Genomic DNA, 12,196 nt, shown 5'->3' with positions numbered 1-12,196 from the left:
AGGATAGAAATGAACCTTAATCTCCTTTTAGTACTGGATTTAATTAAATACGCTCCATCTCAGGGTAAATGGCGACTGGGAACTAAAGCGGATCTGCCATCAACAACACGCTGTGACCTTCTTATCATAGAACCCCCCGAGACCACATCAGGCCCTGACACTCATGACAACAGCTTATCCCTGGAAAACCAGCTGTTTGCCCGGGGTGCCAAGAGCCTGCCTCAGTAATCAGAAATTTGGGATGCGTCTCTAAAATAAAATTGTTCACTAATCTACTAGACATTTAGCAGTGGCTACTAAATAACTAACAATATAGAAGTCAAAGACTAATAAATGAACGTAAATCAAATCTAATCCATGGCATGACCAGGGATGCACATTACACCCTGGGGATGTATTAAAAAAATAGCAGATACACACAAAGCCGCTGGGATCACCAGGGTCAGGCACCAAGCCGCTGGGATCACCAGGGTCAGCCACCAAGCCGCTGGGATCACCAGGGTCAGGCACCAAGCCGCTGGGATCACCAGGGTCAGGCACCAAGCCGCTGGGATCACCAGGGTCAGGCACCAAGCCGCTGGGATCACCAGGGTCAGGCACCAAGCCGCTGGGATCACCAGGGTCAGGCACCAAGCCGCTGGGATCACCAGGGTCAGGCACCAAGCCGCTGGGATCACCAGGGTCAGGCACCAAGCCGCTGGGATCACCAGGGTCAGGCACCAAGCCGCTGGGATCACCAGGGTCAGGCACCAAGCCGCTGGGATCACCAGGGTCAGGCACCAAGCCGCTGGGATCACCAGGGTCAGGCACCAAGCCGCTGGGATCACCAGGGTCAGGCACCAAGCCGCTGGGATCACCAGGGTCAGGCACCAAGCCGCTGGGATCACCAGGGTCAGGCACCAAGCCGCTGGGATCACCAGGGTCAGGCACCAAGCCGCTGGGATCACCAGGGTCAGGCACCAAGCCGCTGGGATCACCAGGGTCAGGCACCAAGCCACTGGGATCACCAGGGTCAGGCACCAAGCCACTGGGATCACCAGGGTCAGGCACCAAGCCACTGGGATCACCAGGGTCAGGCACCAAGCCACTGGGATCACCAGGGTCAGGCACCAAGCCACTGGGATCACCAGGGTCAGGCACCAAGCCACTGGGATCACCAGGGTCAGGCATCAAGCCACTGGGATCACCAGGGTCAGGCACCAAGCCACTGGGATCACCAGGGTCAGGCACCAAACTACTGGGATCACCAGAGTCAGCCACTAATCTGCTGGATCACCAGAGTCAGCCACTAATCCGCTGGATAACCAGGGTCAACCATTAATCCACTGGATCACCAGGGTCAGACACTAATCTACAGGGTCAGATACTAATCCACTGGCTCTCCAGGGACAGACAGTGAGCCACTGGCTCTCCAGGGACAGACAGTGAGCCACTGGCTCTCCAGGGACAGACAGTGAGCCACTGGCTCTCCAGGGACAGACAGTGAGCCACTGGCTCTCCAGGGACAGACAGTGAGCCACCGGCTCTCCAGGGACAGACAGTGAGCCACCGGCTCTCCAGGGACAGACAGTGAGCCACCGGCTCTCCAGGGACAGACAGTGAGCCACCGGCTCTCCAGGGACAGACAGTGAGCCACCGGCTCTCCAGGGACAGACAGTGAGCCACCGGCTCTCCAGGGACAGACAGTGAGCCACCGGCTCTCCAGGGACAGACAGTGAGCCACCGGCTCTCCAGGGACAGACAGTGAGCCACCGGCTCTCCAGGGACAGACAGTGAGCCACCGGCTCTCCAGGGACAGACAGTGAGCCACCGGCTCTCCAGGGACAGACAGTGAGCCACCGGCTCTCCAGGGACAGACAGTGAGCCACCGGCTCTCCAGGGACAGACAGTGAGCCACCGGCTCTCCAGGGACAGACAGTGAGCCACCGGCTCTCCAGGGACAGACAGTGAGCCACCGGCTCTCCAGGGACAGACAGTGAGCCACTGGCTCTCCAGGGACAGACAGTGAGCCACTGGCTCTCCAGGGACAGACAGTGAGCCACTGGCTCTCCAGGGACAGACAGTAAGCCATTGTCTTACAAGGGTCAGACATTAAGGTTATGTTAACACAGGACGTTTTTTCTGCAGTAAAAACTCATCTCTTGGCAGGAAATAACCTGCGGTTTTGGTGCAGTTTTTGTACTCCCTCATTGCTTTGTATGGGTGAAAAAACTGGAAAAACAATGAAAGAATTGATGTGCTGCTACTTTCATAGCAACAGGAAAAACCAAGCAGGCCGCCAAGCAAATGTTTGTGTATGTGCACGAGATGTCTGGAATCTCTTAGACTTTGCTGGTACTGTAAAAGCAGCGTTATAATAGCATGGATCTGCATAAAAAAAACAATGAAAAAACATGAAAAAAAAAAAATTACAGCAAAAACGCCCTGTGTGAACATAGCTTATGACACTGGATCATCATATTTAGGCACCTGCCAATAATGCTGAAGTTGGTTTCTAATTTGTCCAGTTTCTTATTCGGTGCAGAAAATAAATAATTGCCGAATAAGAAACTATTAAATAAGAAACCAACTTCACCCCCGAATAAGAAACCGGACAATAAACCAGCACCACCACTACAACACTAGGGAAAGACACTAAAGCGGGCTTTACACACTGCGACATCGCTAGCGATGTCGAGCGCGACAGCACCTGCCCCCTTAGCACATGCGATATGTGGTGAACGCTGCCGTAGCGAACATTATCGCTACGGCAGCTTCACATGCACATACCTGGTCGGCGACGTCGCTGTGACCGCCGAACAATCCCTCCTTCAAGGGGGAGGTGCGTTCAGCGTCACAGCGACGTCACTAAGCGGCCAGCCAATCAAAGCGGAGGGGCGGACATGAGCGGGACGTAACATCCCGCCCACCTCCTTCCTTCCGCATTGTCGGTGGAGGCAGGTAAGGAGATGTTTGTCGTTCCCGCGGTGTCACACAGCGATGTGCGGTGCTGCAGGAACGACCTTATGGAAAGGAGCGACGTGTCACCGATCAATGATTTTTGACGTTTTTGCGATCGTCGCTCCTAGGGTTTACACGCTGCGATGTCGCTAACGGCGCCGGATGTGCGTCACTAACGACGTGACCCCGACGATATAATCGGTACCGATGTCGCAACGTGTAAAGCCCCCTTTAGGGTATCTCACACATACGCATTTCTTTGCAGTGTCTTTTCACCCCAGAACACAGGAAAACGTATTGTAAAGAAAACGTATTGTAAAAAATGTATCAAAAACGAGGCAAAAACAGCGTTTTTCCTGCCAAGAGATGCAAAAATTTCTGCAAATACTCAATTTGTGCACATAGCCAAATCTCTGGATCACCAGGGACAGACACTAAGCCACAGGTAAATTAAAAGGCAGACACTAAAGCCAGTGGATCACAAGGAAGACAGTACACCACTTGATAACCAGGAACAGACCCTAAAGGCCGCTTTACACGCTACGACATCGCTAATGCGATGTTGTTGGGGGTCACGGAATTTGTGACGCACATCCAGCCTCGTTAGCGATGTCGTTGCGTGTGATACCTATTAGCGATTTTGAATCGTCACAAAAACGTTCAAAATCGCTAATCGGTGACATAGACCCATATTCCCAATTATCGTTGCTTTTTCAGGACGCAGATTGTTCCTCGTTCCTGCGGCAGCACACATCGCTATGTGTGACACCGCAGGAACGAGGAACCTCACCTTACCTGCGGCCGCCCGCAATGAGGAAGGAAGGAGGTGGGCGGCATGTTCCGTCCCGCTCATCTCCGCCCCTCCGCTTTGCCGGTCACAGCGACGTCGCTAGGCAGGTAAGTAGTGATGGGTCTGCGTGATTTTGTGCGCCACTGGCAGCGATTTGCCCGTGACGCACGCTAGCGATCTCGCTAGCGAAATCGCAGCGTGTAAAGCGGCTTTAAGTCACTGGATCATCACCAGGGATACATACTACGCCACTGGATCATCACCAGGGATACATACTACGCCACTGGATCATCACCAGGGATACATACTACGCCACTGGATCATCACCAGGGATACATACTACGCCACTGGATCATCACCAGGGATACATACTACGCCACTGGATCATCACCAGGGATACATACTACGCCACTGGATCATCACCAGGGACACATACTACGCCACTGGATCATCACCAGGAATACATACTACGCCACTGGATCATCACCAGGGATACATACTACGCCACTGGATCATCACCAGGGATACATACTACGCCACTGGATCATCACCAGGGATACATACTACGCCACTGGATCATCACCAGGGATACATACTACGCCACTGGATCATCACCAGGGATACATACTACGCCACTGGATCATCACCAGGGATACATACTACGCCACTGGATCATCACCAGGAATACATACTATGCCACTGGATCATCACCAGGGATACATACTACGACACTGGATCATCACCAGGGATACATACTACGACACTGGATCATCACCAGGGATACATACTACGCCACTGGATCATCACCAGGGATACATACTACGCCACTGGATCATCACCAGGGATACATACTAAGCCACTGTATCACCAGGGACAGATACTACATCACTGGATAGTACGTCACTGGATGACCAGGGACAGACCCTAAGTCACTGGATCACCAGGGACAGACATTCATTCACCAGATCAACAGGGACAGATAGTAAGTCACTGGATCACCAGAGATAGATACTAAGCCCCTGAGTCATCAGAGTAAACACTAATCCACTGGATCACCAAGTATAGACAGTAGGCTACTAGATCAATACTAACCCACTGAATTACTTTGTACTGCAAGAGACTGTACTTCCACAAATTAAAATGGATTTCCAGTCCTAGAATATTTACTACAATCACTTCTATGGGCCGGAGTCTACAGCCACCTACTACACACAATGAGGCATTTTTATTCATACTAATTCTTAGGCTATGTGCCCACGCTGCAGAAAATGCGTGGATTTTGCCGCGGATTTCTCGCGGAAAATTTTTTTTGCAGAAAATCTGCAGCACAGCTTCTCCCCAGCCATTTCTATGGCATTTGGGAAATGCTGTGTCCACGCTGCGGATTTTTCCGCAGCGGAAATTATGCGAATTTTCGTGCGGAAAAATCTGCAACATGTCAATTATTGTTGCAGATTTTCGTCCGGATTTTGGCTTTAAAATTGAAAAAGAAAAAAAAAAATCCGCACCTATGAAAAGGTGCGGATTTTGAGGGAAAGCTGCGGATTTTGATGCAGAAAAATCCGCAGATACATTGTCCCGTGGACACATAGCCTTACAGTCCAGCACAGTACCGCATTCGCGGCTGCAGCCACTATCCAGGTGGCGGCGCTGTGCTGTTCTGCTCCACATCTGATCACATTCAGCAGTCACTGGGAACAGATAATTGGCGGAGGTAGTGTCCCCACCGGACTGAAGTTGGATGATGACTAGTGATGAGCGCACTAAAGCGTAGAAGCTAGCCATGAGATAAGAAGGCAATTTAATTTCTGCTAAATTGCCACTGATGACAGTGAATGTGGTCACATCTTACACCCTTCTGCCCCCATTGTACTGTGACACCACAGTAGTGATGGGTCATGTGACCACAGAAGCCAATGGCTGCATTACAGAGCTGTGATGGCAGGTCACGTGAAGCAACTAGTGATAGGTCACATGACCACGCTGTCATTCAGTAGTAATAGGTCACGTGACCAAGCTCTAGGGGTAGTAATCACATGACTGTAGGGTCACGTGACGTGACCATCTCGTACATTGTCAGCAGCTAGCTTTCCTTTGTAGCTGGGTCGTTCTGGCAACCACGGGGTCTCATGGCAAAGTGACTGGCGCCAAACGGAGCTGCCCGCTCTTCTCTCCCCTATTACTACATCTATGGCTACAACCTACAATGACGGGATAAAATCACTGTACCACCACGCCCACACTGGTCAGGTCACGCCTACCGCAGGGTGTTCGGGTGAGGGAAGGAATCGGAGCGGACACTCGGCACCTCCGCACAGCCCGGGATCCTCCGCAGCTCTGACTCCTGTCACCCGCTGACAGAAAACGGCGGTAACGCCAAACCACGCCCACCGCCCGCTTCACACAGCAACAGCGGCAGAAGCCCCGCCTCCGAGGCACGGCGATTAACCAATAGGAGCAGTCCGCGTTTTGGCGCCGAAAGCTCCTAGAGGTCGGAGGAGACGCCGGTGGCGGCCATTTTCTCTCAGTCTCTGAGGCGCAGACTCTGACCTAGTGATGAAATGTAAACCGTGCTCTGCATAAATCCCTGCAGTTACTACTTCTAAACACGACAGTAGAATAGTAAACTGTAGTAAATATCAATATTTTAGTAAAAAAAAGTGCTAAATACGTATATATGGCTGGTTTTAAAACTGGGAGGCAAACAAAATGGCCGCCGTTACCTTCACCTCACAGCTGGTCCCCAGGTTTCCTAGTGATAGACTTGAGGTGAGGTGACGGCTGTATTATTTGTCCATCATCTCTGCAGCCATAGAGTTTTATATTCAGGGTAAATAGTATTTAAAATTGATTAATACATTTTTTTTCCCCACAGAAAACTTTGTCGGTTAACACAGCGCACGTTCACACAGAGCGGTGCGTCATGTTTTATGTGCAGAATATTTGTGGGGTTTTTTTTTTTTTTTTTTATTATTTATTTAAATGAACCCCATGGCAAAGCAGTTACCAAAATAGTCACAATAAACTAAGGTAATTTTTCCCCCAAAAACGCACTTTTTGACTGAGCCATATAAATATATATATATATAAAAAAAATTATTTTAGATGTAAGTTTTTTTTTATCAAGATATTTGCTAGGTTTTGTTAGAAAAAAAAATGCTATTTTTACTGATGGTTTTGCAGCGTTTTGATATCCCGCACAGAGTATATTGCGGCATTTTTGCCTTTTTTTTTTTTTTTTCCCCCAAGCTCTCCACACCAGAATACATATCAGAAATCTGCTCTGATTACTGAGTTTTTTTTCATCAGTGCGTTTTCCCTTTTTTTAGGTGCTTTCTTTTTTTTTTTTTTTAATAATAATAATAATAATAATAATCTTTATTTCTATAGCGCCAACATATTCCGCAGCGCTTTACAATTCAGGAGGCTCATATACATATACATATCATATACATAAACATATACAAACAAGTAACAATTATAGAAGATACAATATTTAAAAGGAAAAGACATTTTCCTTCCATTTTAAGACATTTTCCCTTCTTTTTAAGCGGTTTCCGCTTTTTTTAGGCAGTTTTCCAGGTTTTTTTAAGGCATTTTTCCCCCTTTTTTTTTTAGGCATTTTCCCATTTGTTAGGTATTTTTTCCCTTTTGTTAGGCGGTTTCTTTTCTTTTAGGCATTTTTGTTTTTTTTTTCAGGCGGTTTCTTTTCTTTCTTTTTTTTTATGCATTTTCCCATTTGTTAGGTGTTTTCCCTTCTTTTTAGGTGTTTTACCTTCCTTTTAAGGCCGGCTTTTCTTCAGTCGGATCCGGCGCGCTCCCGTACAGTGTATACAGTACAATGGCCGCGCAACAAGCTCCGGTCACATGTTGTCATGTGACCGGAGCATGTGACCAGGAAGTTACAGCATAGCCATTGTACTGTAAACTCTGTACGGGAGCGCGCCGGATCTGACAAAGTGAAGAAAAGCCGGATGTGTGCAAGTTGCCTTAGGTGTTTTTTCCTTTTTTTTTTAGGCATTTTTAGTTTGTTTGGTTTTTTTTCCTTTTTTTTTTTTTTAGACATTTTCCTTTTTATTAGGCGTTTTTCCCTTTTTTTAGGCGTTTTTTCCCTATTTTACTTGGTTTACCTTCTTTTTAGGCATTTTCCCTTTTTTAGCCGTTTTTTTTCCCTATTTTAGGCGTTTTCCCTTTAGGCGTTTTCCATTTTTTTAGTGTTTTTTTTTTTTCTTTGTTTTTTTTTTAGGCATTTTCCCTATTTTTAGGCAAAATGCCTAAAAATTTTCTTTTTAGGCATATTTTTTTTCTCTGTTTTAGGCGTTTTCTCCCTTTTTTTTAAGTGTTTTCCCTTCTTTTTAGGCATCTTCCCTTTTTTTTACCTTTTTTTCCCCCTTTTAGGCGTTTTCCCTTGTTTTAGGCGTTTTTTCCCTTTTTTTAGGAGTTTTCCTTTTTTTCCCCCTTTTTTTGGAGGCGCAGATTTGAAGCAGTGGGGTTTTTTTTTGTTCATTTTTATGTGTACCGAACAGATTAATTGATTTTATATTTCTAAATGCGGCAATACCAAATGTTTGTATTTTTTTTTAATTGTTTTATTTTCAATAGGGTAAAAAGGGGGTTATTTTTACCCTATTGAGTTGTTTTTTAAACCTTTTTTTTTTTTCGCTGTGGATGTCGCTGTTATTATGGGGGCACTGTGGATGTCGCTGTTATTATGGAGGCACTGTGGATGTCGCTGTTATTATGGAGGCACTGTGGATGTCGCTGTTATTGTGGGGGGCACTGTGGATGTCGCTGTTATTATGGGGGCACTGTGGATATCGCTGTTATTATGGGGGCACTGTGGATATCGCTGTTATTATGGGGGCACTGTGGATGTCGCTGTTATTATGGGGGCACTGTGGATGTCGCTGTTATTATGGGGGCACTGTGGATGTCGCTGTTATTATTGGGGCACTGTGGATGTCGCTGTTATTATGGGGGCACTGTGGATGTCGCTGTTATTATGGAGGCACTGTGGATGTCGCTGTTATTATGGGGGCACTGTGGATGTCGCTGTTATTATGGGGGCACTGTGGATGTCGCTGTTATTATGGGGGCACTGTGGATGTCGCTGTTATTATGGGTTCACTGTGGATGTCGCTGTTATTATGGGGGCACTGTGGATGTCGCTGTTATTATGGGGGCACTGTGGATGTCGCTGTTATTATGGGGGCACTGTGGATGTCGCTGTTATTATGGGGGCACTGTGGATGTCGCTGTTATTATGGGGGCACTGTGGATGTCGCTGTTATTATGGGGGCACTGTGGATGTCGCTGTTATTATGGGGGCACTGTGGATGTCGCTGTTATGGGGGGCACTGTGGATGTCGCTGTTATGGGGGGCACTGTGGATGTCGCTGTTATTATGGGGGGCACTGTGGATGTCGCTGTTATTATGGGGGGGCACTGTGGATGTTGCTGTTATGGGGGCACTGTGGATGTCGCTGTTATTATGGGGGCACTGTGGATGTCGCTGTTATTATGGGGGCACTGTGGATGTCGCTGTTATTATGGGGGGCACTGTGGATGTCGCTGTTATTATGGGGGGCACTGTGGATGTCGCTGTTATTATGGGGGGCACTGTGGATGTCGCTGTTATTATGGGGGGCACTGTGGATGTCGCTGTTATTATGGGGGGCACTGTGGATGTCGCTGTTATTATGGGGGGCACTGTGGATGTCGCTGTTATTATGGGGGGCACTGTGGATGTCGCTGTTATAATGGGGGGCACTGTGGATGTCGCTGTTATTATGGGGGGCATTGTGGATGTCGCTGTTATTATGGGGGCACTGTGGATGTCGCTGTTATTGTGGGGGGCACTGTGGATGTCGCTGTTGTTAGAGGAGTTTTATCATGTATTGTTGGCTGCTGAGTTGAGTTAAAATAATTTATTATTTTTTTATTTCTCATCTTTATTGCGGATTGTAATTTATGCTCATCTCAAGGAAGCGTCAGCACAGATCCATCTCTGAGAACGATCAAGATGCTTCAAGATGCTAACTAATCATACGCAGAAAGTGTCATGCCGGGGGGAAAAATAGGGGAAAAAAGGAACCTTCCCGGGGAAGCTTAGAGGAGGCTTTTTCTAAGACATGTAATGATGAGGGATGAGCGAATCCAAACGGTAAGGCTATGTGCCCACGGGAGCTTTTTGCTGCGCAGTTTGCCGCGGAAAACCTGCAGATTTTTCTGGATTTTCCAGATAAATCCACAGGTTCTAGCATGTACAGGCACTCCCCATGTTACCCTATGGGACATGGGGAGTGTCTGTGTCCACGCTGCGGAATCTCCTGCGGAGATCCCTCAGCCGCACCTAACTGCATGTCAATTATTCATGCGGATTTACTTGCGGAGATCCCGGCCCTCCGCTATGGAGATAGAGGCCGGGACGTCCGCAGGTAAATCGCGTGAAAGTCTGCATGTTTCCCGCAGCTATTCCGCTGGAAACTCGCAGCTAAAAATAGCTGCGGGAAACATGCGGCCGTACCTGCGAATATATCCGCAGGTACGAGCGCCCGTGGGCAGATGGCTTAAAGTTCTGGGGTTAGTACTGGACACCTAGTGTTCGGAACTCGAACATGCACTTCTCATGGAAGTTCGTGGTCAAGTTCAAATGCTCTTTGGATGCTGAATAAAGTTTGTTGAAAGGCTGCACCAAGGCCAATCAACAAGCTTTTGGCATGGGGAAGATACCTGGACCTGCATGAGTCGTGTGAAAACTCAAGGAGACTAGAAGTGATCCAGAATAGCTCAGCCGTGATAAACACAAGCAGACTAGGTGTGATCCGAAACTGCTCAGCCGACAGACACAGGAGGAGACCAGAAGTGATCCTGAAGAGCTCAACCGAGATACACAGGAGGAGACCAGAAGTGACCCAGAACAACTCAACTGAGATACACAGGAGGAGACCAGAAGTGATCTAGAACAGCTTAACCGAAATACACAGGAGGAGACCAGAAGTGATCCAGAACAGCTCAACTGAGATACACAGGAGGAGACCAGAAGTGATCCAGAACAGCTCAGCCGAAATACACAGGAGGAGACCAGAAGTGATCCAGAACAGCTCAACTGAGATACACAGGAGGAGACCAGAAGTGATCCAGAACAGCTCAACTGAGATACACAGGAGCAGACCAGAAGTGATCTAGAACAGCTTAACCGAAATACACAGGAGGAGACCAGACGTGATCCAGAACAGCTCAACTGAGATACACAGGAGCAGACCAGAAGTGATCCAGAACAGCTCAACCGAAATACACAGTAGACCAGAAGTGATCCAGAACAGCTCAACTGAGATACACAGGAGCAGACCAGAAGTGATCTGGAACAGCTCAACCGAGATACACAGGAGACCAGAAGTGATCTGGAACAGCTCAATCGACATACACAGGAGACCAGAAGTGATCTGGAACAGCTCAACCGAGATACACAGGAGACCAGAAGTGATCCGTAACAGCTCAACCGAGATACACAGGAGGAGACCAGAAGTGATCTGGAACAGCTCAACCGAGATACACAGGAGGAGAACAGAAGTGATCTGAAACAGCTCAACCGAGATACACAGGAGACCAGAAGTGATCTGGAAAAGCTCAACCGAGATACACAGGAGGAGACCAGAAGTGATCCGGAACAGCTCAACCGAGATACACAGGAGGACACCAGAAGTGATCTGGAACAGCTCAACCGAGATACACAGGATGAGACCAGAAGTGATCCAGAAAAGCTCAACCGAGATACACAGGATGAGACCAGAAGTGATCCGGAACAGCTCAACCGAGATACACAGGAGGACATTAGAACTAATTTGGAACAGCTTAACCAAGATACACAAGAGAACACTAGAAGTGATCTGGAACAGCTCAGCTATGATTCACATGAGGAGACTAGAAGTGATCTGGAACAGCACAGACAAGAGACACAGGAGTAAACTACAAGTAATTTGGAACAGCTCAGCTGAGATACACACAAGAAGACTAGAACTGATCAGCCGAACTTCATACAGAAGAAAATACAGAAGAAAAGACTAGAAGTGATCCAGAACAGCTCACCTGAGATACAGAAGAAGAGACTAGAAGTGATCCAGAACAGCTCACCCGATATACAGAAGAAGAGACTAGAAGTGATCCAGAACAGCTCACCCGATATACAGAAGAAGAGACTACAAGTGATCCAGAACAGCTCATCCAAGATACACAGGAGGACACTAGAAGTGAACCAAAACAGCTCAGCTGAGATTCACACAAGGAAACTAAAAGTGATCAGCCGAGATACAGAAGAAGGGACTAGAAGTTATCCAGAACAGCCCAGCCGAGATATACAGGAGAACACTTGAAGTGATCTGTAACAGCTCAGCCAAGATACACAGGAGACTAGAAGTGATCGAGAACAGCTCAGCCAACATACACAAGAGGAGACTAGAAGTGATT

General features: G+C 47.8%; 2 protein-coding genes across 2 annotated transcripts in view; one reads left to right on the top strand and one right to left on the bottom strand.

Moving 5' to 3' along the window:
• Positions 1–6,075, bottom strand: part of STAG3 (STAG3 cohesin complex component) — a 550,068-nt gene extending 543,993 nt beyond the window's left edge. Inside the window, 1 exon segment of the mRNA XM_075346684.1 lies at positions 5,992–6,075. The gene's annotated coding sequence lies outside the window, so the exon portion shown is untranslated.
• A 140-nt stretch (positions 6,076–6,215) lies between these two features.
• GPC2 (glypican 2) overlaps positions 6,216–12,196 on the top strand; it is a 140,022-nt gene continuing 134,041 nt past the window's right edge. Inside the window, exon 1 of the mRNA XM_075346681.1 lies at positions 6,216–6,293. Coding sequence (XP_075202796.1) covers positions 6,287–6,293 — 7 coding nt within the window. The 5' untranslated portion in view covers positions 6,216–6,286. The remainder of the gene's footprint in view (positions 6,294–12,196) is intronic.

This window comes from Anomaloglossus baeobatrachus, chromosome 4 (genome assembly GCF_048569485.1).
Source record: "Anomaloglossus baeobatrachus isolate aAnoBae1 chromosome 4, aAnoBae1.hap1, whole genome shotgun sequence".
Taxonomy (NCBI): Eukaryota; Metazoa; Chordata; class Amphibia; order Anura; family Aromobatidae; genus Anomaloglossus; species Anomaloglossus baeobatrachus.
Note: the sequence above shows the minus strand (reverse complement) of the source record. Positions and strands in the feature narration are given on the sequence as shown.